This window comes from Peromyscus californicus, unplaced genomic scaffold (genome assembly GCF_007827085.1).
Source record: "Peromyscus californicus insignis strain IS unplaced genomic scaffold, ASM782708v3 Scaffold_4__1_contigs__length_199733344, whole genome shotgun sequence".
Taxonomy (NCBI): Eukaryota; Metazoa; Chordata; class Mammalia; order Rodentia; family Cricetidae; genus Peromyscus; species Peromyscus californicus.
This window is the reverse complement of record NW_026294562.1, coordinates 72,443,001-72,466,511: the sequence shown is the minus strand read 5'-3', so window position 1 is coordinate 72,466,511 and position 23,511 is coordinate 72,443,001. Positions and strand designations below refer to the sequence as shown.

At 43.0% G+C, this 23,511-nt stretch overlaps 1 protein-coding gene across 11 annotated transcripts in view; it reads left to right on the top strand.

The window, feature by feature from the left end:
* The first annotated feature begins 6,512 nt into the window (after positions 1-6,512).
* Positions 6,513-23,511, top strand: part of Plekha1 (pleckstrin homology domain containing A1) — a 50,110-nt gene continuing 33,111 nt past the window's right edge. For 2 of the 11 annotated variants that reach the window (XM_052761599.1, XM_052761608.1), the window contains exons 1-4: positions 6,516-6,666; positions 17,985-18,145; positions 22,020-22,076; positions 23,298-23,343. In XM_052761599.1, the coding sequence (XP_052617559.1) occupies positions 18,005-18,145; positions 22,020-22,076; positions 23,298-23,343 (244 nt within the window). In that variant the 5' untranslated portion in view covers positions 6,516-6,666; positions 17,985-18,004. Of the gene's footprint in view, positions 6,667-6,744; positions 7,027-11,138; positions 11,239-17,984; positions 18,146-22,019; positions 22,077-23,297; positions 23,344-23,511 lie in introns of those variants that run through there. The other 9 variants (XM_052761605.1, XM_052761604.1, XM_052761603.1 and 6 more) reach the window with 7 other exon arrangements.

Genomic DNA, 23,511 nt, shown 5'->3' with positions numbered 1-23,511 from the left:
TCTGAGGACCTAGCACCCAGCACCTGGCTTGAAACAGTGTGGTAAGGCCTCTCAAGAGACTCAGAGCCCACAGGCTAAGGGTAAGCCTCATCCCTTTTGAGGATGGGGGGAGTGTTCACAGCATGAGGCTGCAGCCAGGCTCTCAGATTCCCAGGCAGGAGCTGGGAAGGGGGCGGGAGACAGAATGTGGCACCCCTGTGATATAGACTCACTTCCCAGGTTGAAATAGTAGTATCCCGTAGGCAAGTCAGATGTGGCTCACAGAAAATAGCCTAATAGGTACCTGCTGGTATCTGTGAGATGGGCAGAGCGATGTAAGCAGGGACTAGATTCTAACACCAGATTCTTACATTTCTCAAGATGATAAAGGTACTATTACTGGATGACATACCAAAGCCACTTAACCCCCAGGGGCTAAGAGCACAAATGTCCACAAAAGAGGTGCATAAGAAGGTTCGAGGCAGCTTTACTCGCCATCGTCTCAAACTGGAGCCTCAAATGCCCCACAGTAGAAGAACCAGTTGTTCGCTGTTCACAAAGTGCAATATAACACAGCAATGTGACACACAACGACATTTTTGTGTCATAGAAACAATGTTGAGCAAAAGATTTCAGACCACCAAAGACTACATAACATAATGTGCTAATACCATTCTGTGAGGTTCAAGTACAGGCAAAACCAAGCACTCTAAGGTGACAGAAGCCAGAAGAATGGCTGTCTCCAGCTGTCGTAGAAGTCTTGAAGAATATTGGAAGTATATCTTGGGTGGTATATACAGTTTATTGAGTTTTGTATTTAATAATTCGAGACTTTAAGTTCTATCTCAAACAAATTACAAAGGAAGAAGGAAAGATAAGAGATAAGAGATGTTGCTCAGTTTGCCCAGCATGCGTGAAGTCCTGGGTTCAATCTCCATCACCATGTGAGCCATGTGTGGTGGCATAGGCCTGTCTCCCAGCACTTAGGAAGTAGAAACAGGAGGATCAGAAAGTCAGGATCATCCTTGGCTACATCGGGAAATTGAGGTCAGCCTCAGCTACATGAAACCTCACCTACACAAAACAAAAAAGTGGCCAGGGATTCAGACCAAATGGTGTTAATGGGCCCCAGTGACTCTATGGTGCAGCTGAGACCTTGGCACTGGCTGGAGCAGTCTCAGTGACCTCTCTTCCCCAAGGCTGCAGGACCTGGGTACAGCAGCCAGCAGCTGGACATGTTCTGGAATGTGAGACCATAGCGTCCTCAGGAAATCGTCCTCTTTCGTCCGGAGTAAGTCTTGCATGAAGTGTTGGCGCAGGGATGGCCGCTCCAGCTGGGGGCCCTCTGGCTTTGTCCTGTGATCACTGTACGACTTCTCAGAGCCAGCTCCTGCGGGTACACCTGCTCTTGGCCCTGGCCCAGGCTTGGCATGCCATCTCAGACCCTCGAAAGCCCCGCTGAGGAGGCAGGAAAGCTGTGATTCAAACAAGCCCCAGTGGGGCTGGGTGAATAATGGTGAATGGAATTCACGCTTGAACTTCTGGTTCTCACAGCTGCGGATGGGAGAGATCACCAAGGGAATTGGAGGTATTGTTCAGCACTGACTGCAGCTTCCATTGTTGGACGCTGATTGCAGCTTTTGTTTCACTATAAAGTACAGTTATTAAATGCCAGCTGGGAACAAAGATGTGTTTACATGCGGGGGGGGGGGGGGGGGGGGCGGGGGGCGGTAAAGGAATGCTGAATTTAGAGTTGCCTTTGCTGTTGGCTGGGGGCGGGCCAGTTGTCAAGGAGGGAGCAACCTGGGGGTCTTTTAAGTTTAAAATGTTTCTCAGGGAGTCACAGGGGATGATAACAGTGAAACTATCAAAGTCAAGCCTTAGTCTCTCTTAGGTATATGTGCTTATTTTTGTGGCCATGATAGCAGGGTGCACTTGAGAAGACAAACCAGAATCCCCACATTAGACTCGTCTCTGGCGTCCTTCCACTTCCTCTAGCACGGGATCTACCTGGCCCTGCTCCCCAGATATGCTCAACTCCCCAAGGCCCCAAGTTGCCAATCCCATGCCAGTCTCCTTGGTAAGTGTAGAGTCCATAGCAGCCCAAGAAGCTGGGGGTAGACTACTTAATGGTTCACAGGGATGGGCCAGTCTGTGGGCCAGACTTGACATGTGTTATTTCATTTAAGACTCCCTAGGAAACCATAAAAGAAGAACTATTATCCCCTCCATTTACAAAGAAGCAATATTAACACTCAAAGAAGTCAGGTAATGGCCAAGGTCACCCAGCTGGTAAACGCAGATGGACTGGAGAACCCAGGTTCCCTGTGGTCCTTTTCTGGGATGGGACAAGACAGCCATGGGATCGTGATAAAAGCTGTAGCTTCCATGTTCTCTTTATTGGGAAGCAGATCATAGCTTGCATTTAACCTTCTGGGATCCTCCAGGCTTTATTCTTGTTGTTGGATGCTAATGATCACTTCTGGTAAATGGTGAGATGGATGGGAAAAGCCGAGGCGCTTTGATTGCAGCTGGAGTCTGGCTGAAGTGGGACAGGCATGTGGCAGTGATCTGAGAGGGATTTCCTACAGGCTGAAGATGTGTGGTGCCAAGATGCAGCTGTTCCCAGTGCCCAGAGTCTCTCTCAGTTTTCTCTGAAAAGAGCCTTCACCTTCGAGAATGTTCATTACCTTGAGCAACCTAATTAGAGCTGTACGGTGAGCTTGAACTTAGAAAACCTTGCTTTTCAAGTCTGAATGGAGCAGGAGGCCACAGGCTTGGAATAGTATGTAACAATCTGAGCGGCTCAATTTTAGGGCTTATCTGGAACCCTAGAACTGCCATGTGTGGTCAGAAGAATTAGACTATGATATAACCAGATGTCTCATGTGGCTAGAAGCTCCTAGACCCCAGAGTGGCCAGGGACTTTGGGCACTCTGGTGGCACTAGGTGATTTTATATCACATTGATCCAGATGTGGAGGGCTATGCTCTTTCCTGGTTGCTTGATGATCAGAAATCAGGAGACTTAATTTTGCTTTCTCCAGGTGTTAGAGCTAGTCTCCTGCTCTCAGTCTCTGTCTTTCTGTCTGTCTCTCTGTCTCTGTCTCTGTCTCTGTCTCTCTCCCACTCCCACCCCCTCTCTCTTTTGTTGTTCTTTGTGGGCCTGGGAGTCTGGCTGGTTGCTGACCCACTTGGAAATCTCACTGTTCTTGCACCTGGGCAGGCACCAACCCAGGCCAGTCCTTCACATTCATTCCTGGAGCAGGGCTGTGCTGAGCAGATGTGCCTCCTGAAGGAGACTCCAGCCATCTCATTTGTAGTCTAGGCAAGTCCCTTAACCCGACCAGCCCCAGGTAATTACCTGGAACCATCCTCCCTATCACAGCTTGTTGCCAGGTGTGTGGGTGTGGCAGCAAGCCAGGAGCCAGCTTCTCCACTCTGCAGCTGCAGAGGCAAAGGCCCGATTCTCCCCTGGCTCTACTTCTACATTTACAGCCAACATTAGGGAAGAGCTGTATTTTTAGTTTTTAGTTTTTGTTTTCTTAACTCGCTGATTCCGAGCTTTCAGAGGAAACACAGAACAGAGCTGGGTCCAGAGAGTGTTCTGTTCATATTTAATCCTTGCTCCACCTTGGCCCTGACTTCTGGCTAGACAGGGATTTACTTCAGGAATTGTTCCTGCGGTTTGACTTCTGATTCTGGCTCCAGTACGAAAGGAGGCTTGTGACATTGTTTAGCACACGTTTCTGTTCAAGACACAGAGAACAACAGTGAATTAAACATTAGATCAAACACGGTCAGGGTAGGGTTTCTACTCTAGTGGGATAGGAGGCAAATCAGATTAGTGAGATACGTATGTGATGGTCTCCTTGGGTTTGTATAAATGATATATGAGGACTGCGAAGGAGAGAAAGTAAAAAGCAGAGAAGGGAGGGATGAAGTGCTTCTGGGGAAAGGAAGTCAAAGGCTGTCAAAGAGAAGAATGACATCCAGTAACACCATCCGCGTTTGGACCAGGCTCCTGACTTCTCTACGCCAATCTCCTTGGCTTTATCACAGGGTCATGCTCTAAGTGTATGGGAAGAAACCAAGCAGTGTTTGGAATAAAACAGTCAAGTACAGTCTCCACTCACAGCATGGTGATGATGGGATGGCGATGCTTCAGAGGTAAGTTACAGAGCCTTGGATCGAGACTGGCTCTAGGAAGTACCTCAGCACGCCTCGGTTCTTTCACTGGGTCTACTTTCCTTTGGTTTGCTGTCAGATTCTAACCTCAGCAGAGGAATATTTCACATGCTTATGCCTTTTTTCCTCTTTAAATAACACTGAAAGTACTGTTATGTAATGAACTGAAAAAAAAGGAGGGGCAGTGGAAGAGCAGAGAACCTTCTATTACCTACACCTACCCCCCTTCAGTCTCTGCACTTAAAGGCAGATCAAGAGCTATCAAGTTTTGGCTGGATCCCAACCCTGAAGTAGCCCTGGGATTACTTTGCTGTGTGTCATTGGGCAAATCGAGTCACTTTTCTGGTTTCTGTCATTGTATATATATTTAGCTCTCAAGGCCAATGAGCTTTAGGGTTTATTATGCAATTGCACACTACTTAGTCAAATGGTAATGACAATCAGGAGAGGAATGGCTCTCTGGTCGACACCAGACGGGCAGAGGGAGTCAGAGGTTCACTGCTTTGGTGGTCTGGTTTTTCACAAAAAGACACTGAACTTGTATTTGACGTTCAGATTGGGTTGGTTGATCTTAATTGCTAACTTGATGGAAGAGAGAGAGAGAGAGAGAGAGAGAGAGAGAGAGAGAGAGAGAGAAGAGAATACACCTTAGGGCATATCTGTGAGGGAATTTCCAATGAAGTGTAACTAAGGAGAGAAGACCTACCCTGGATATGGGCCACACCAGTCCATGGACTCAGGTCCCAGAATGAATACAAAGTAGAAAGTGAGCTGAGCTCCAGCGTTCATCTCTTTCAGCTTCCTGATTGCCGATGCAGTATGATGAACCATCTCATTCATCTACTGCCATGCCTTCCCCGCTCATTCATCGCCATGCCTTCCCCGCCATGATGGACCATACCCTCAAGCTGTGAACCCAAACAAGCCCTTCCTAACTTAGTTGCTTTTCTGGGGTATTTTGTTACAGAAATATAAACAAGCACTCTGTTTAATATGCCCTAATTACTTCCAATGGAATCTTCTAGGGCTCCAAGGGCTGAAAAGCCAGAGATTTCTTTCAGATCTTCAAGAATCGAGGAAGGTGGGGCTCCAAAGCCTGGAAAAATCAGACAGGTGGCATCTGGATTTCTATGTGAAAACTTCTTTAAAATGCCATCTACATATTCAGTTACATCGACAAAAACCCAGTGAGTGCATGGACCAAATAAAAGTGTCTGCTCTGGCTACTTTGTAGACTGGTCCAGCCGTTATGTAGATGAAATGAGTCTGCTGCTCCGATCCTAAGACAAGACAGATGGTCTTCAGCAAGGCTGTGCAGCTGAGACTTCTCAGAAGGCAACATGCTGATCATCTTGGATGTAAAGCAGCTGGCGAGGAGGAGCCAGAGAGTCAGCACAGGGCAGTTCGCCAGTGCGTTTTCACCTCCACCCTCTCATCCAGCTCTGAGACTAGCATAACCTATGGGTTGTTTCATGTACACGGCAGAGGAAGGGTGTCATGAGAAGTGTTGAAAAAGATTTTCTAGGGAGAGGGCATGATCCACAGCTGTAGAGCGAGGATACGAAGAACACAAAAACCTCAAACGTTTCAGAGTCTGGACTGTGTCACTCACTATGAAAGGTGGCGCATCAAATTATCTCCCAGTTCTTTGGGTGTTTGAATATTTCTCCTTCTTCAGGTTTCAGCTCAAATACCTCTTCCTCAGAGAACTTTGCTGGAGAGGATGTCCTCTCTGAGGAAGCCTGACTTTCCTGTCTCTGAACCCTACTCTTCTCTCCCACGTATTAATATCTATAAAGGATTGTACTTTTTAAAGGGCTAGCTCCCCTTATGAAACACAGACTCCACGAGGGCAGAGACTTCATACCCTGTAGTTGCTCAACAAATATGTTGAGTATTTCTAAATATCTCTGTGAACGGGTTTTGACCAATCCTTTAAATTTCTTTGGCCTCTTACACTATTAACACCATTGTAAGGATGAGGCGAAATTGCATTTCGAGAAAGAAATGTTTATGAGTGAAAAACCAGTGCGCTTCTTGAACCAACTGCGGGGACCGCTTGAAAATTATCTGCAAAGGAACCAAGCCTATTTTTAAAGATCCCTGCGCCTCGCAGCTCTAGGTGATGACATCAGAGAACCCGGAGTTCCACGTCCCAAGCCAAGCCTCGTGGTCCTCGAAAACTGCAAGCCCCAAGATGCAGCGCGGCCCAGGGACCCAGCGCCCCGCGCGCGGACGCGAGCCACCGCCCTAGAACTAGGAAGACGCCCGATTCCTTTGCCCGCCACGCCGCCGGGCGCGCGCGGAGCCTGCCGGGACTTGTAGTGCCCGCGGCTGGGAGTGCCCGCTCCGGAATCTCAGTCGCCGTCTGGTGGGGTAGAGGCGGCGCGTGCACGCGTGCGCAGTGCGCGGGCGGGCCGTCGTGGGCGCCGCTCCCGGCAGCTGAGTGCCTGAAGGAGCCGGGTCCGCGGCGGCGCGGGTGCTCCGGGCGGAGGCCGCGGTAAAGTGGGGCGCGAGGCGCGCAGCTCGGGTGTGGGTGTGTGGAAAGGGAAAGCGGGGCGAGGGACGCGAGGCTGAGGCGAGTGTGAGGCGGCCACCGGCTGCAGAGGGGGCGCGGGGCCGCGCCTCGTCCGTCGCACGTCCGCGGGAGCGCGTGCACCTGGGCGAGGCCGGGCTCACCTGTGCACGGGCTCCTTTGCGCCCCGCGGCCCTCCCTGCGGGTCCCCGCCGAGGCCCACAGCCCCTGGTGTCCTCGCTCTCGCCGCCACGGCTCGGCCCCTGTCCGGGATCCCGGTGACGACGCCTGTCGGAGCGGCGCGGCTCCTGGGCCGTGTCCGCCTCATCCCTGCCGCTCGCTCCGGTACAGCCCGGCTTCCCCGCGTGTGCGGACAGCGGGTGGCGAGATTGGGAGTGCCTCGGGCAAGGTCACGCGGGTGGGACCCGAACCCGGGGCTCGGGACTTGGAGGAGGGTAGCCTCGGGGGCGGGGGCGACTCTGGCCGGCTGGGGGTCCCTTTCAGATGCTTCCTGTGGACCCTCCCGGGAGAGCGCCCGGGAAGAAAGTGGTGTCAGGTTGAAAGCGCCCTGCTGCTGGTGGTGGTGCTCCGCCTTTGCTCGAATCCCCGTTCTGCTACGACACCTAGGCGAGGGCCAAGTCAGTTCAGAAAGTGACTTGCTGTTTGGGGTCAGGTCCCGAGGACAGGTTTAAGGAACAGGTGGTTTATGGCATTTCGTTTTCGAGTTCGCCTTCCCATCCTTTCTAATACTTGCTTGGACGAGTTGACTGTTATCTGTTTTAATAAGATTTTCTGTACTCTGATGAAGTCGTTGCCCTTTGTAAATTAGTTTTCTAACTAGAAAAGCTTATTTCCTGTGTGCTTTATGACCGGAACAAATAGCCCACTCCAAGGTTTATACCATTGTCTTTTTTTTTTTTTTTTTTTTTTTTTTTTTTTTTTTTTTTTTTTTTTTTTTTTGGTTTTTCGAGACAGGGTTTCTCTGTGTAGCTTTGCGCCTTTTCCTGGAACTCACTTGGTAGCCCAGGCTGGCCTCGAACTCACAGAGATCCGCCTGGCTCTGCCTCCCGAGTGCTGGGATTAAAGGCGTGCGCCACCACCGCCCGGCTTATACCATTGTCTTTTATCTTAAAACTGTAGAGCAGTTTGCTTTATTTCCCTCCTAGGAGCTAGCGTGCATGCTTTCTGCGTTGACTGCCACTGGAAGAATCTCCTGCGAAGTTTAGGAGAAAGTTCAGTGACTCAAGCTTTGCGGGTAAAAATGAAAAACCATTTTTAGTTTACAGCTGGAGTTGAGGAACTATTATTTCAGAAATAGTAACATGCATTTTGAATCCAGTGCGTGCGTCTTAGTTTTTCTTACCAACACACTTGTGGCAAAGCATTTTCCCCTCAAATTTAAATATTCCATATTTTGTACTAACTCTCTTAGGGAAAGTTAATTTTTTTTTAAGAGCAGGGATACGTTTAAACAAGATATTAAATCAGGCAGAATTCAAATTAATAGTTTATTTTATAGTGTTATAAACCCTACAGTGTGTCAAATGACGTTTCTCCTGAAAAACCCTGTGTGGATGGACATACTGTGAATGTGCTTGTAGTAAAGCCACTGCAGGGAAGCGATGTGGACATGTTGCCGTCTATCTCCCTTATCCTGTTCTCTAACAGTTTCACTGTTGCTGCTGGGGGAAGAGGAGCAGGTTTGTATCTTTTTTTCTGTCTGGGTGTAGCAGTGTAGCAAAATAGGAAAGAGGTGCTGTGTACATCTGTTTGGTGGAGACTGAGACAGTGGGACAGGATAAGTATACAATTGTGAGGAAACGGCCATGAGTTCATGAGCAGGAAGGACCTTTTTAGAAGTATTTAAGGATGTTAAGAATAGCATTGGATTCTTTTCTTTAAACAGTTGTTGTGGGCAGTATTCAAAGATGGGATAAGATGCTGTGGGCAGTGCCCAGGAAGATACTCAAGAAACATAGAAACTTACATCTTTATGTGGACTTTTCTACTGAAAAACTGACTTCTGGGCCTAAGGCTGAATGAAAGTTCTTTACTATTACATACCTAGTCAGATTGCAAATCCCACTTTTTCCCCCTGTATAATTTGTAAGCCAGAAGGAAATCTAAGAAATAATTTATGAGGATGATTTAAGTGGGACTTTGTCATGGGCATGCACTTGTTCTTGTCTGAGTAGCTGTCGTGTAGAATGAGGAAGATGGCTTTTTGGTAGACTGTAGTGACTGGACAGATGTGCTAGTAGCGGCTTTGCTGTGACTGAAAAGTTTCAAGAGCTGCGGTAGTGATGCTTTTAAGCACCCAGAGGACGCCAGCTGTTAGCTGAAGATACACAAATAATCACCTTCCATATGCCCAAGCAATACATTTTTTTTTTGGCATATCAAGACTTATTTAAAATTTCAAAAATTATTTCAGATCTACAGTAATGAAATAAGATTGGTTCAGTACGAGAGGAACATCAAATTTTAGTTTTATTTTAATTTATTCATTTATTCCGACTATTTATGAGTATGCAGCAGATTGACTTGTGTATGAAATTACTTCATGTGGCAGAAACATTAAGTAGCTTTAGATGTTTGCCTATAATACTCAGTTGTTTTCAGAAATACTTGCATGGAATGTTTTCATATAAGAAAAAGACAACCCGTTCATCCCTTTAAACTCAACACTTGGGAGGCAGAGGTAGGTGGATCTCTGTGAGTTCCAGGCCAGCCTCAAGACAACCAGACTCAAGACAACCAGACTCAAGACAACCAGACTCAAGACAACCAGAGCTACATAATAGAAAGAACTTGTCTTTAAAAAAAAGAAAGACATCCTGCTGATAACTTGCTTCATAACTAGGGCTCTCTCACAATTAAAGAGTAACTGACCAATTCAAGAATTAGTAGTTTTCCTTGTAGGTTCTATGTGATTCCTAGAATATATTTAAGTGAACATTTGTTTGATGAGCCATTGGACAAATTGAATAGCTTTGATTTTAAATGATAGTGTTTTGGCAATTTTTATACCACACTTTCTTTGAACTGGAATTTTTCTTGAATGTAAAAGAAAATTAGAGTCATTTAGAATTTGAGTGTTTTTTAGAATAAAATACTGTTTCCAAATAAAACTCTTAATTTGACTTGTCAGTCTGATAGCTTTACACTCCAAAAGTTGTGATAATACCCTTAGGCAACCTTGCTTCTTATAGCTTAACCAGTGAGTTCTTGGTTCTGGATTCTGTTTGTCCTCTTCTTGAAGAAAAGAGAGTTGTTAGCAGTGCCAGAGTTAGGAGTGATCTCAGAGGACTTCTGATGCAGCTTTTTAGCAGGTACAGTAAATCCTCCCTGAGAATTTCCATGTCAGGAAATTCCCATTACTAAGGGTAGTTATGCAGGTCCATTATTAGATTATTGAGAAGTCTGAGCTAGTGACAATAAACGTAAGACAGTTTTAATGTTCACTATTTTCAGTCGTGTTTGAAGATCTTTCTCTTTCCCTCATATCCCACAAGTAAGGATAGTTTTTCTATCAATACAGCTATTAAAAGCTCAAATCAGAGCTGGGTGTAGTGGCATACTCCTTCAATCCTAGCACTTGGGAGGCAGAGGCGGGCAGATCTCTGAGTTCCAGGATAACCTGGTCTATATAGTTCCAGGACAGCCAGAACTACATAGTGAGACCCTGTCTAGAACTCCCCCCACTCCCTCAAAAAGCTCTAGTCTAATCTATTCCAATTTAAAGCATCAGTCTGATACTCAGTTTAGAACTCATTTCCTCTCTTACCCAGAGTCTGACTGCTCTTGGGATGCAGAGGGATTGCTGTTTGCTACTCTGTAACCTTTTGCTGTTTCTCTTTGGGGATCTGCTTGGATAGGGACTGGTCAGAAGACTAGAAAAATGCACTTATTCCTTATCTGTTTCTCCTTAATGGTGGCTGGTCTGAGACACAAGCTGGTATTTCCGGTGAGATTTTGTACTCCCTATGGCACAGTTTTGGTGTATGAAATTTCTGTGGCCAAACCTTTTCCGTTCATCACCAGCTTGTTCCCTGTCGGGATGAAGAGGGTTAGGAATCCTTTTCTCTGTAGTCAGGTTTTTTGATAACGCCAAGACCACTTGAGTACCGGTATGCCTACAATTGCCACACAGTCCACTGGAAACTCACTTCTTTGCTTGTAGGCTGCCCAAGACTGCCTTTCTGTGCCCTGCTGCTTTTATTAAAAAAAAAAAAAAAAAAAAAAAAAAAAAATTTTATGCTCCATTCTCATTGTTCCCTTGCTCAGGGAGGCAGAGTCTGTTGCTTGGTCTCTTATGTAGGCTGAAACTGAATTGGAAGATGCAACACCAGTCTCCCTGTCTCCTAGGCATTCCAAGTTGTAGTGAATAGAATATCTTGGAGACCCCTACCACTATTATGTGGTGAACACTTTCTGTCTTGTCTTGTTCTCCCTGAAGACGTGGAACACTTCTTTTCTCTCTCGCTCTGTCAGTTGCTTCTATTGAAGAAAAGGATGTTAAGGTGGTACTCCGGGTGCTGAGAGCTAATGTGACAGGTAGGTGAAAGCCATGCCTAACTGTACAGATGTCTGTACAGTGTAGACTCTTTGTCCACAAATTGAGCCACCCATAGATTGAAAGGATTTCATCTGTTCTAAGCATGCACAGGTTTTTTCATGTCATATTGTTATATTAACACTTACATATCTGTACACGTGCATTTATATGTGTTCAGTGTTGTGAGTAATCTAGAGGTGCTGTGCAGCAGAAGGAGAAGGCATGTGAATTATGTGGAAATACTGCACCACTTCACATAGGCCTTGAGCAGCACAGACCTTGGTGTCAGTGGGGGTCCCGAAACCAATCCCCGTGGGTAAGGGAGAACAACTGAATGTTTCTGCTTTGTCTGTGTGGGATTCTGTTCCTTAGAGCACCTGATTAACCAATACTATGACATTCTGTGGAGGTCTTTCAGTATAACATTTACATTTTCCTTCCTATTTCCTCTTCTCTGTCTGATCTTGCCTTGCTTTTTGGTTTCCAACTGATGAGATGGCAACTGTGAATGTTAATTTGTGACTGAGTTTTAAATCCACCTATGCCTTAGTACATGTATCAAGCTGAAAAATAGGTTTGAGAAGGTAGGTTGTAATCATGTAATTTTATGTTTTTCCTGATACTTGCTTTACTGAGACTATAAATTCAGATATGAATATAGTACTGGGGCCTTTTTCTTTCTGTCAACTAAACAAACCAGTTAAATCTGGTACATGACTTTTTATCTGATGAGGAAAAAGCAGCTTTGTATCTGGAAACCCTGAACATTTGATGCAGTAATTATGAGCTACTTCACACTTCATTCAGAAGGGAGTTTGTGAACACCTTCCACCACACTGTTGTAGATTTTGGAGAAACAGTAGTGAGTTAACAAAAACAAAAATCCCTGCTCTCATTAAGGTTGCATTCCAGAGTGGGGAAATAGACAAGATGCAGGTAAAAAAATAAGTGCTCACCTGCTAGATGTCGATATGTGCTAAAGAGAAGAATGAAGCAGGGAGGGGGATGAGAAGTGGGTTTGGAGGCTCTGCAACTGTAGCTTAGTTCTTAGGGATGTCTTCACTGAAGGAAGTGAAGTTGAGCTAAGAGGCCCTTCCCTGCCCTGGGCTGGGAGCTTGTTTGGTTAGTCTGATGGCAGATGAATGAGTGTGTGTGCGGGTGTGTACTGGGACAGCAGGGAACAGGTCTTTGTAAAGGCCCTGGTTCTTACTCTGACTTGGGATCCTGTTGAAATGACAGTGTTTCAGAAGCCTTGGATGAACAGGAAGGTACTGGTGACTGGATTTAATCCCAGAATTTCCAATATTGTTGGTCTTGAGGGGCTAGAGTCGGGCATCATCAGGCCATCCCAGGCATCAGGGTTTTCAGAGATTTGGAGGTAATTTTACTAAACAGCTGAGGTTGGCATCCACTTTACTGTAGCTTTTTGAGTAGTAAGAGATACTATGTAGTGTTAGGGGACATGGGCTCCCCTGATTTGAATCCTGGCTCCTGCCTCTTCCCAACCCTGTGGCCTTGGGCTATGATTTTCTCATCTGTAATATTGTTATAAGGATTAAACTAATATTTATTTATAACAGCACCTAAAAAGAGGTAAATGTCTGTTTTTATTGAGTAAACACTTGAATTGTGTTTTATTAAATTATGGGATTGCTTTGATTGCAGTTTTGGGAACTGGTTGCAGTGTGGCAAAGACTAAAGAAGCAAGGCAGTCCATGCAGTAATCCAGGTAGCAGCAAGAATGGAAAATGGAAGGAATCTGTATATATTTAAGAGATGGAACCAACAGGGCTTATTGATGTATTGGACATGGAGTGAGAAGGGAGAACTTTAATCAAGCGTGACTCTGAGATACTTTGCTGGAATTATTAGAAGAAGGGCATGCTGGTTTTCTTAGATGGACAAGACAAGAGGGTCAGGTTTATGAGGAGAGTGTCTAGGTTCAGTTCTGTGAGTTGGAGATGTATGTTAGGGAAGTAAGTGGATTCTATAATGTGGGCAGTGTATCCATGAGTCTAGAGTTCAAGGATGTTTAAAACTGAAGGTACCAGTCTGGAACCTTTACTATTTAGACATGTGAAAGTGGGTTCACCAAGAGACCAGGTTTAAATAGAAATGAAGCCTTAGACCATACCATCATTCACAGGTCTGGGAGAGGAAATGCCCCTGCAGATTTCTGATGCTCTCTAGGATGAAAGACAATTATAATTATTTCATTTTTAAAAGAGGCTTTATTTAGCTATGGCTCAGTGTAATTCATCTGCTTAACATACAGTTCATTGATTTTACCAAAATTATGAATATTTGTATCACCCCCCCCAAAAAAAACCCACATACCTTCCCATCCTCATTTTCTCATTTCCTGCCCACCCTCCTGTAAGTAGACAGCTGCTAATCTACTTGCTTTATTCTGGATATTTCATACCAGTAGAATCGTACAGTGTACTCTACTGAGAGAGGAGCCATATCCATTAAGACCAAGTTCCTGGATTCATTAGATTTTAAAACACTTGGTAAAGGTGGGGCTATAAGATCCCTCCATTGAAAAAATACATTTTCCTCTTTGATTAGTAAGAAAACTGTTGGGTGATATGTTGAAGTTATATGATTAATTTTTCTCCCTGACATTTCATCTGGTGGTTTTATAAAGTTCATTGGAGGTGTTTACATCTGCTCACTTGGTGGGATTACACACAGTCATGATTTGCTTTTGCTCTCATGTTTTCAAAGAGTTCACAGAATTTCAGATTCAGATACATTGTAGAGAGGTTTCTCTTTTCTGTTTGCCCTTTTTTAGGCTCTCAGGCTACAGTGCTTTTCTGTGAGGAAGCATACAAAGTTTGCTTGTATCTTTTTCTATGCAATATCTATTGGTGTCTGACTCATTTTTTTGTTGAACTTTTGGTATATTTTCATTGATATTTCTTGGCACTGAAAAGTAGCCCTTTGTGGAATAAGTTGCAAACACATTCTTTTGACTTTGATTATGCATATTAATTTTTGCCATTCAAATTCTTTTTTTTTTTTTTTTTTTTTTTTTGGTTTTTTCGAGACAGGGTTTCTCTGTGTAGCTTTGCGCCTTTCCTGGAACTCGCTTTGGAGACCAGGCTGGCCTCGAACTCACAGAGATCCGCCTGGCTCTGCCTCCCGAGTGCTGGGATTAAAGGCGTGCGCCACCACCGCCCGGCCTGCCATTCAAATTCTTTAAAAATTACTTGTAGTTATTCATCAGTGAACTCCTAAAATTGTTACTGTTTTATTTATTTATTCATTTGTTTATTTATTTATTTATTTGGGACAGTGTCTCTTTCATAGCCTTAGCTATCCTGGAACTCACTTTGTAGATGAGCTTAGTTTTGAACTCAGAGACCTGCTTGCCTCTGCCTCGCAAGTGCTTGGATTAAAGACGCATACCACCATACCAGCCTCAAGATTGCTATTAACCTTTAAATTTGCTTTTTGATATTAATCTTCCCCCTTTTTCTTTTTCGAGACAGGGTTTCTCTGTGTAGTTTTGGTGCCTGTCCTGGATCTCACTTTGTAGACCAGACTGGCCTCGAACTCGCAGAGATCCTCCTGGCTCTGCCTCCTGAGTACTGGGATTAAAGTCATGTACCACCACCGCCCTGCTCACCCCCACTTCTTCAATGGGTCTTGAGAGGTGATGGTGTTGTATATATCCTATTTAGTACTGAGCTCTCAACAGTTACTGTTTCTCGGCATTTTGGCAAGGTAAGAGCCTCTGCATTAACTGTGGTTGCCTTCTGCAAAAAGGAACTTCTTGGTCCTAGGCTTCCAATTGCACTAGTCTGTGAGTTTATGGTAGTTTGACAACATGTCCATTTAGAGTAACAGTGGTATAGTAAATTCTCCCTTTGGACTCTGGTCTTTCCATTAATGGACTTTTGACCAGGTTATAACAGATGTGTATTCCTTCCTGTGGAGCAGGCCTCCAATCTAATTACAAAGTGGTTGGTTATCCCTATAATAGTTGGCTACTGTTGCTCCAGGGGGCATATCTTGCCTGGTGCTCAGTGTTGTAGCATACAGGTCTACAGGTGGATGAAATCCTTGATTTTTTTTTCCTTAGCAGTGTTTATAGCACCTTTCAGCACTATGAACTCAAGCCAGCGGGGAAGGACTCTACAACTCAGTTCCAGCTTGACTTCTCTGTCCTGTAGCCTGTAGACCTTAGAGCTCTGATAAGTGCATAGTTTGTATTTCACAAGTAAGGTACAGAACATTCCATTTCACCCTAAATTGACCACTTGAAGTCAACCTCTTCTTCACCTAGTGATCTGTTCTGTCTCCACAGCATGTTTAGGTTGCCTTCTTTCACGTAGCACAGTACAGATGAGATTTCTATTGCTCCGTGCATCCGTAGTTCACCCCTTTCCAAATGTAAAGCTCCACTGCACCGGCTAGAGCGCTGTGCTCACTCAGCAGCAGGTCAGTTGGGTTGCTTCTGATTCTTGACACTTAGGAGTGACAGTTGCTTACAGAATTTTGAGTGAACAGACCTTCATTTGACTTGGATAAATACCCGGAAGTAGAATTTCTGGTTTGTATTGTATGTATTTTTTAACTTTATTGGAAGCTGTTGCTAACTTGTTTTTCAGAGTTGGTAAACCATTTTGCATCCTAGCAGTGTGTATGAAAGTTTGCTTGTCTCTCATCCCTGACAGTGGGTATTAGGTGCTTTGTTAGTTTGTTTGGGCTGTCCTAGGAGGCGTTAAGAGCATCTCAGGGTTGTTTTTAGAAGTCTGTCATATCTTCCTGAATAATGATGAGCATCATTACTTGTACATCTTTGCTAGCTGAACTGATCTGTTAAGTTTTTGCCCATTTTACTGTTGTTTGTTTTATTGAATTGTAATAGTTAACTGCTCTTAGATATCAGTTATCTGCTAGAGGTATGCTGTATTTGTTCTCCTGTGTTTGTGGCTTCTTTTCCTTTATTTTTTGCACTGGTGGGGCTAGAACCTACGTTCTTGTACATGCTGAGTGAGTGCTGTAACACTTTTAAAGATGTATTTTTATTTTATTTGTGTGGGTGTTTTGCCTGCGTGTGTGTGTGTGTGTGCACCATGGCATGCAGTGCACAGCAGAGGCTGAAGAGGACATCAAATCCTCTGAAACTGGAGTTACAGTTTTGAGCTGTCATATGGGTTCGGGGAATTGAACCGTGGTCCTGGAGGAGCAGCCAGTGCTGCTAACTGCTGGGCCATCTCTAACTCCTCTAACAGGTTCAGTCTGTAGCTCCTCTTTACTTTCTGAAGAAACTGGATTGTGTGTCCTTTTGTTTCCCAGTTTTTGCTGGTTGAATTCTTGTGGAGCAGTTGAGAGTATCTTCCTGTCGTCTATGTTTCTTGTAAATTGGTAGTTGAATGTAGGAGAATCTAGTAACTCAGTCAGATTTAGATAAAATCTTTTCTTATCATGTTGGTTTCACGGGTGATGTTTGAATGTCTTCCATCAGGAAATACGGATACCTGGCCCATCTTTCTTTGTTGGTTAGCTGTTTATTCTGATTCATTTTATTTTGAACAGTTTAAAGAGTGCTTGATAGGAGTCTAGTACCTAGGAATATGTGTTTAAGCTTATATTCCTGCTGTCTTTGTTTGCTTGTTTGTTAGACAGGGTTTCTTCACCTATATGGCTCAGGCTGGCCGGGAACTCTCTCTGTAGACCAGGCTAGCTTTGAACTCACAGAGGTCTGCCTGCCTCTGCCTCCTGAGTGCTGGGATTAAAGGCGTGCGCCACCACCGCCAGCCGCTTCCTGCTATCTTAGTTAGAAAGCTCACTTCCCCTGTCAGTTTTGACTTCTGAGAAGTGGAAATACTCATGCCTGTTCATAGGATCTCTTTGAAGATTAAGATTATGCTTAGAAGAGAACCTGCTACAGAGGCTAGCATATAGCACTGCTCAGTAAATGTTAATTATTGTGTAAATTTAAAAATATTCTACAGGATTAGAGAGATGACTCAGAGGTTTAAGTGTGTACTGTTCTTGAAGAGCACCCAAGTTTGAATCCTAGCACCTGTACCAGGCAGCTCATAACCTCTTGTAACTGTAGTTCCACGAGATCTGGCACTGTCTTCTGAACTTGGCACCTGCACTTGCATGTGCACATGCCCACACACAGATACACACACACACACACACACACACACACACACACACACACACACACACACATCAGTCAGACATGGTGGCACATGACTTTAATCCTAGTACTCAGGAGGCAGAAGCAGGAGGATCTTTGTTAGCTGGAGGCCAGCCTGGTTTACATATTGAGTTTTAGGCCAGCCAGGAATACATTGTGAGACCTTGTCTTAAAACAAACAGAAAATAAATCTTTAAAAAAATATTAAAACCATGAATAATCTTAAAAGGTAGGTCATCTTGATTTGTGAGGAAATTAAAATTTGAATGGCTAATTTTTAGCACACTTGGTTTTATTTTAGAAGGAGATCAAGTGAGTTATTTAACTGAGTAGAATGGCTCTTCTTTGTTCACACCAGTTTGAAGTTGGATTTAGTGCACATTTGTGGTGAACTTAAGTCCTAAAGTGCTTTCTGCCAGTGTGTTTGATGTTGGTGTGAGTTCTTGTTCACTAGTCTCACATACATTGGAAAGTGTGCTGCCTGTGGAATAGACTGTAGTGTAGTCCAAGTCTAATCTTGATGTTCACTTAGAAATTACTTCTTTCTAGGAGCTTACTGTTACTGTTTTCATTCTACAGTGTAATGTTCAAGCCCAGAAATGCCTTATGTGGATCGACAGAATCGCATTTGTGGTTTTCTAGACATTGAAGAAAATGAAAACAGTGGGAAATTTCTTCGACGGTATTTCATCCTGGATACCAGAGAAGACAGCTTCGTATGGTACATGGATAATCCACAGGTTTGTAAAAACCAAAGATTACTTTATAACATTATAAAGAAGTTATATCTATTACAGTATTTGATATAGATTGTGAATTTGAAATCATACGTATTTATATTTATTTCCACTGGTTTAACTTTCTCCCCCTGTTGGTACCTGTGACCTGTACTCTTGTTTGAACTTTAGAGGGTAAAATTAAGTTTATTTTATTGAAGTTAAAATTTTTCCATGCATATGTATTTTTTCCCTCTTGGAAGTACTTGGCTTGTAGAAAAATTCTGAGTAATCACAGATTTGAGATACTCTGCCTAAGACTATGAGCGTTACCATTTGGAAAAGCTACTGAAATGACTTGATACTCTCCGGCACATGTAGTTCTTTGATCGTGTGAGTGTCAGTCGTTGTGATGAGTCTGTGACTGAAATTGACTTTAATTTTGTTGTTTTCTTGCAAATTTTTGGGATAGATGTAAAAAGTTGAAAAATAGAACACTATTTTTAAGGGCTGAGAGTTGGTTCGGTGAGTATAGGCACTGAGGCAAGTCCGAGGACCTGAGCTCTATTCCTGGAATCCATACGGTAAAAGGAGAGAACAGACTCCCAAAACTGTTCTCTGACCTCTGCACGTGAGCCATGATGTGCACACCCTCGCTTCTACCCTCCTGCCCCAATAAATATAATATAATTTTTTTTAAAAATCCCAGTTTTAAGATCAGTGAGAGACCTGGAATTAAAAATTGTCCGCTGAACAGTTGAAAACTTCCTGCCTGTGGAACTCTTTATTTCAAATCAAATTATTCTAAAAGCTAAAAATGGAGGTATGTGCTACAGTGGAGTATGTGGAAAGTAAGGGATGAGTCTGGCCAGCTTCTTACCCAGTGTGTTGATTATATGGACTGGGATGGAGCAGGAATTTTAGAAAGTTTACCACGCTTCACATAATCAGAGATAGGTCCCCTGTAACTAGTCTCTAGTCTTCGTTACCTGTACTGCTATGATAACGTGTCGGTATTTATTTACATAGACTGGGGGTTACAAATGACCTTAGTATTAGTTCAGTCTCCTCAATGAAGGAAAGCATCTCCCTGTTCTTCAGTTTGGTTATAGCTTGAGTGACACATGGCTAAAAAGTACGTATCATATTTGAGATTGTCAGTTATTATTTTTGTCAACTAAAATCCAGTTCTTTGGCTCTTCTCATCAGTCTTGATTTTACACTCTGATTCTCTACCGTGTAGGTTTAGCCCTTTATTTACAGGCAATCTTGGAAATTTAGGTGGATGGGATGGGTTATATTTCAATTCAGTTTATATTAGCTATGTACTCACTTTGTATGATGAGGCTTTTTAGAGGGCAATAGCATTCTCTGTCATTGTCCATGCAGAGCTTATTGACACTTTGTTTATGCCTTTACCTCTGGGTCTAGGGACCTTTCTTGGGAGGCAGTTACCTGGCTCAGCAGCTGCATGGTTATTATCTCCATTTACTTGGTCTGAGTCAGTGGGAGAAATAACAGGGCAGCAGAAATCAAAGGTTTATGTTGATTTCTTTTCCTCAACATGTGAATCAGATTCTTGTCTTTTATTGTCTTGTGTGTTTAGCTGGGACATGAGTCCCTCAGAGGTAGCACTGAATCCTCTTTGCAAGATCTCAGCTATTGGTTCCTGCAGAGCCAGGGCATATGTTGTCAGTGTTTCTCCTTGATTGGCCTCTCTTTGCAGAGGACCTTACATATGGTTCTCCTGAATTCTCCATAAAACTCTTTGTTATTTTTTTTATTCTTGTGCAAATTCCTCTTAGAATTCTCCCTTTTACCAAAACTTTTCACTTAACACAAAGATAGATACAAAATGAAGTGTATTTGTTACCATGTATGAAACACAAACTTCGAATCAGAAAAAGGCATAGTTTAAAAAAAAGCAGAGGGAGCTGACATACTAGAGATGGTAACATTTAAAACTAACCTAGAAGATTGGATTTGACTTCGACCTAGAAGTGGAGAAGTGACGGTTCCTGGATTCAGAGTAGCAAGGGCAAAGGAGTCATCGTAGGTGTCTGCATTGTGTTTGGATTAATAGTCTGTCTTGGCAGGGAGGTGTCTTCTAAGCTTTGCACTCAGCTGGGTCCTTTCACAGAGACTTTTGTGCATAAGGGGGCGATGTGTAAGGCAGGTGCAGGTGATTGTCCCAGCTATACTAAGCTCAGGCTATCCCACTGAGAGCTCTACTTCTAGCCTCTTTACTTTCCTTTCCTTCCTCCCTTCCTTCTTTTTTTTTTTTTTGACAGGGGCACAAAAAGCCCAAGCTGGTCTTAAACTCTATAGAGCCAAGGCTGGCCTTGAACTCTTGACCCTCCTTCCTCTACCTCCTGTGCATTGGAATTACAGGTGTGGAACACTATACCCAGCTCACATGAACTTTTTTTTTTTTTTCTCAAGACAGGGTTTCTCTGTGTAACAATACTGGCTGTCCTGGAACTCTCACATGAGCTTTTAAAAAGACATTTGTCCTTTTTGTAATTAGTGTATTGAGTTTTCTGAACATTGTTTATAAAGTCTTTTTTCAGTCCTTACAGTTTTCTTTCTAGCTTAAGAGAACTTTTGAAAACCTTGTTTCTATCAGCCAGTATAATAGTCATCAATACCAAGTTTGTTTCACCTTTAAATATAAAGACTAAGACGTACATCTTCTTGAAATCTTGCTGAAACTATTAGATTAAGCCATATGAAATTGCAGATTTAGAGCCATTTTGAATTACTGAGAAATAGAAACTTCAAATGGTTTCATCTCATTGCGTATGTCCAAGTGCTTAAGAGCTTTGGTTAAAGTAAGCAGTTTGTTTCATCTCTCCCTGGGGAGCCACTTCCTTTTTTTTTTTTTTTTTTTTTTTTTGCCACTAACCATCAGTTTAAAAATCCACTCTAGTCTATTATAAGAACTCATTTTGTGGCTGTGTTTTGCTGAGAAAGTTGATAATGATACAGAATTAATGAAGTATCTATACTAGGAAGGGAACTTGAAGAGACTTGAAAAGTTTCGTGTATGGCAAAATGAGCCAAGGAACTTAAAAGTGTGCACAGCACATTTCCATTTAAAAAGAGTATCAGTTAATATTTTTGAAAAAAGCATTAAAGTAGATTATAGCATAGCACTTAAACCATTTAAATGATGTGTCCTCTGGCTCTTACACTCTTTCTGCCTACTCTTCTGCTGTGTTCCCTGAGCCCTGAGAGGAGGGATTTGATGGAGAGATCCTGTTTATGGCGTAGTGTCTGGCTGTGGGTCTCTGTATTTGTTCCCATCTGCTACAGGAGGAAGCTTTTCTCAGGATGGCTGAGCAAGGCACTGATCTGCTCCCGGCCTGGTGTCAAAAGGCCAATATTTTTAAAGAGATGTATTTGATAAAGAAGTTTTACTAGATCAATGTAAAATTAATAGTTTTTTTAAAAAAACTTCTTACAACTGTATTTCTTTAAGTCTCTAAATATTCTCCCATTGCTTTCATAAACAAAATTTGATCTTACTTACAAATCTTGATGTTCACAAAAAAGAATATTAGTTTAGTTACAATGAGACAGACAGTTCTTTAGCTGTAGAGTACATAGTAGAGCAGAGTGAGACTCAGCTCCTTATCCCAGGTGTCATCTTTTTGTTTTGTTTCACTTTTTTGCCTGCAGGGGTTGGAACCTGTGGCCTCACAAATGCTAGGCCAGTGCTCTACCACAGAGCCACACCCACAGTCCTACATTGTTATCTTGATGTCAGCTCTAGTAAATATGTAAATTGAATAAAGTATATTTGTAAAGTGTTGTTTTAAAATTTTTCAAATGTTTTTATATTATAAAATACATAAATAATGCTGAGTAATAATTGTATTTTAATATATATTTTTAGAACCTGCCTTCAGGATCATCACGGGTTGGAGCCATTAAACTTACCTACATTTCAAAGGTAGACTCTATATATTATTTTTAAACTTTTTTTTTGTTGTTCTTTATTTGGTGTTTCTAAGATAAAAATCTTAACTATGCAGCCCAGGCTAGCCTTGAATTCTCAGTCCTTCTGAGGGCTGGGATTACATGTGTGTACCATCTTGTGCAATTCTCATTGTGTTGCTCTCATATGTGAATTCCTGCCCCTAGGTGGTAATGTGGACAGAACAGAGTAGCTTCTCTGTCATTTAGCAGTGATGCTCAGTTCCAGTAATGCTGAAGATTGTCCCCACTTACTGTGTCTAGAAGTTCTTTAAGTTGATAAAACTGGAAGTTGTTGCCTTATATCTTTTAAAATGGGAGATTGTTCATGAACTGAAGTATTAGCTCAGTGAAGCAGGCAAGGGGTGGCCACTATTTCCCCTGCTTCACCACGCTAGTTAAACTGTAACTCTTTGTGTGATGCTTCTCCTTCCACTCTGTCCTGCAGCTCACTGTAGTTTGGATTGTACAGTTTTATTGCCCCACTTTAGGGATGCTATTTCCCCCTAGAATTTATTCCTAGAACAAACTTCATCATGTGAATTTGTAGTTGGGATTTATCAGGAACTCCAGACTAGAATTTATTTTGAAATACAAAATATGAGTCCTGTCACTGGGAACAGCCCAGCAGAGGTCATGAATGGGGTCCGAGGGCATCTTACTCAGAGGGATGTACTGACGTAGTGTGCCTAGCTGTTTCACCTTACGAGTTGAGCTGTTCTGTGTTTAATGAGTAGGAGATGGAGTGCCCTCTTGACTTCTCAAAGAGATTAAGGCCTTCTGGAGTTTTGAACTCTAGATGAACAAGCTTGCAGTCCAGTCGGCTGCCAACGTAGAAATAAGTTTGGGATACCCGTAGTTTCTGTATGCATTGAGGGCATGTTGTCTGTCATGTTATAAGAGTATATGTGTCACATGACGCCTCCAGGTGCACTTTTGACTTCTTCACATTTCCTGGAGTAAGAAGTTCATTCAAAGAAAATGTGGAAGTATTATTTGTTTTATAGTACAGCTGGGACCCAGATTCTGTATCTAATTGCTATCTTTAGGTTGCTTTTAAATTTTAATTTCAGATTGGTGTGCTAGGTGGGAAGTTGTACATGTGGAAAATTGTATAGTACTTGAAACTGAGTATTGTAGCATGTGGAGGAGTAACTCGGACCTCTTTTTTTTATTTTTATTTTTATTTTTTTATTAGGTTAGTGATGCAACTAAGTTAAGGCCAAAGGCAGAGTTCTGTTTTGGTAAGTAGCCATATTTACATTATTTTGTCTTCTAAATGATACCATTCTACCAACCTCCTCTTAGTTCTTTTTAAAAAGTGTTTGTGTGTGTGTGTGTGTGTGTGTGTGTGTGTGTGACAGCATTCATGTGGAGATCAGAGAATAATTTACAGTAATCAGTTCTCTCCT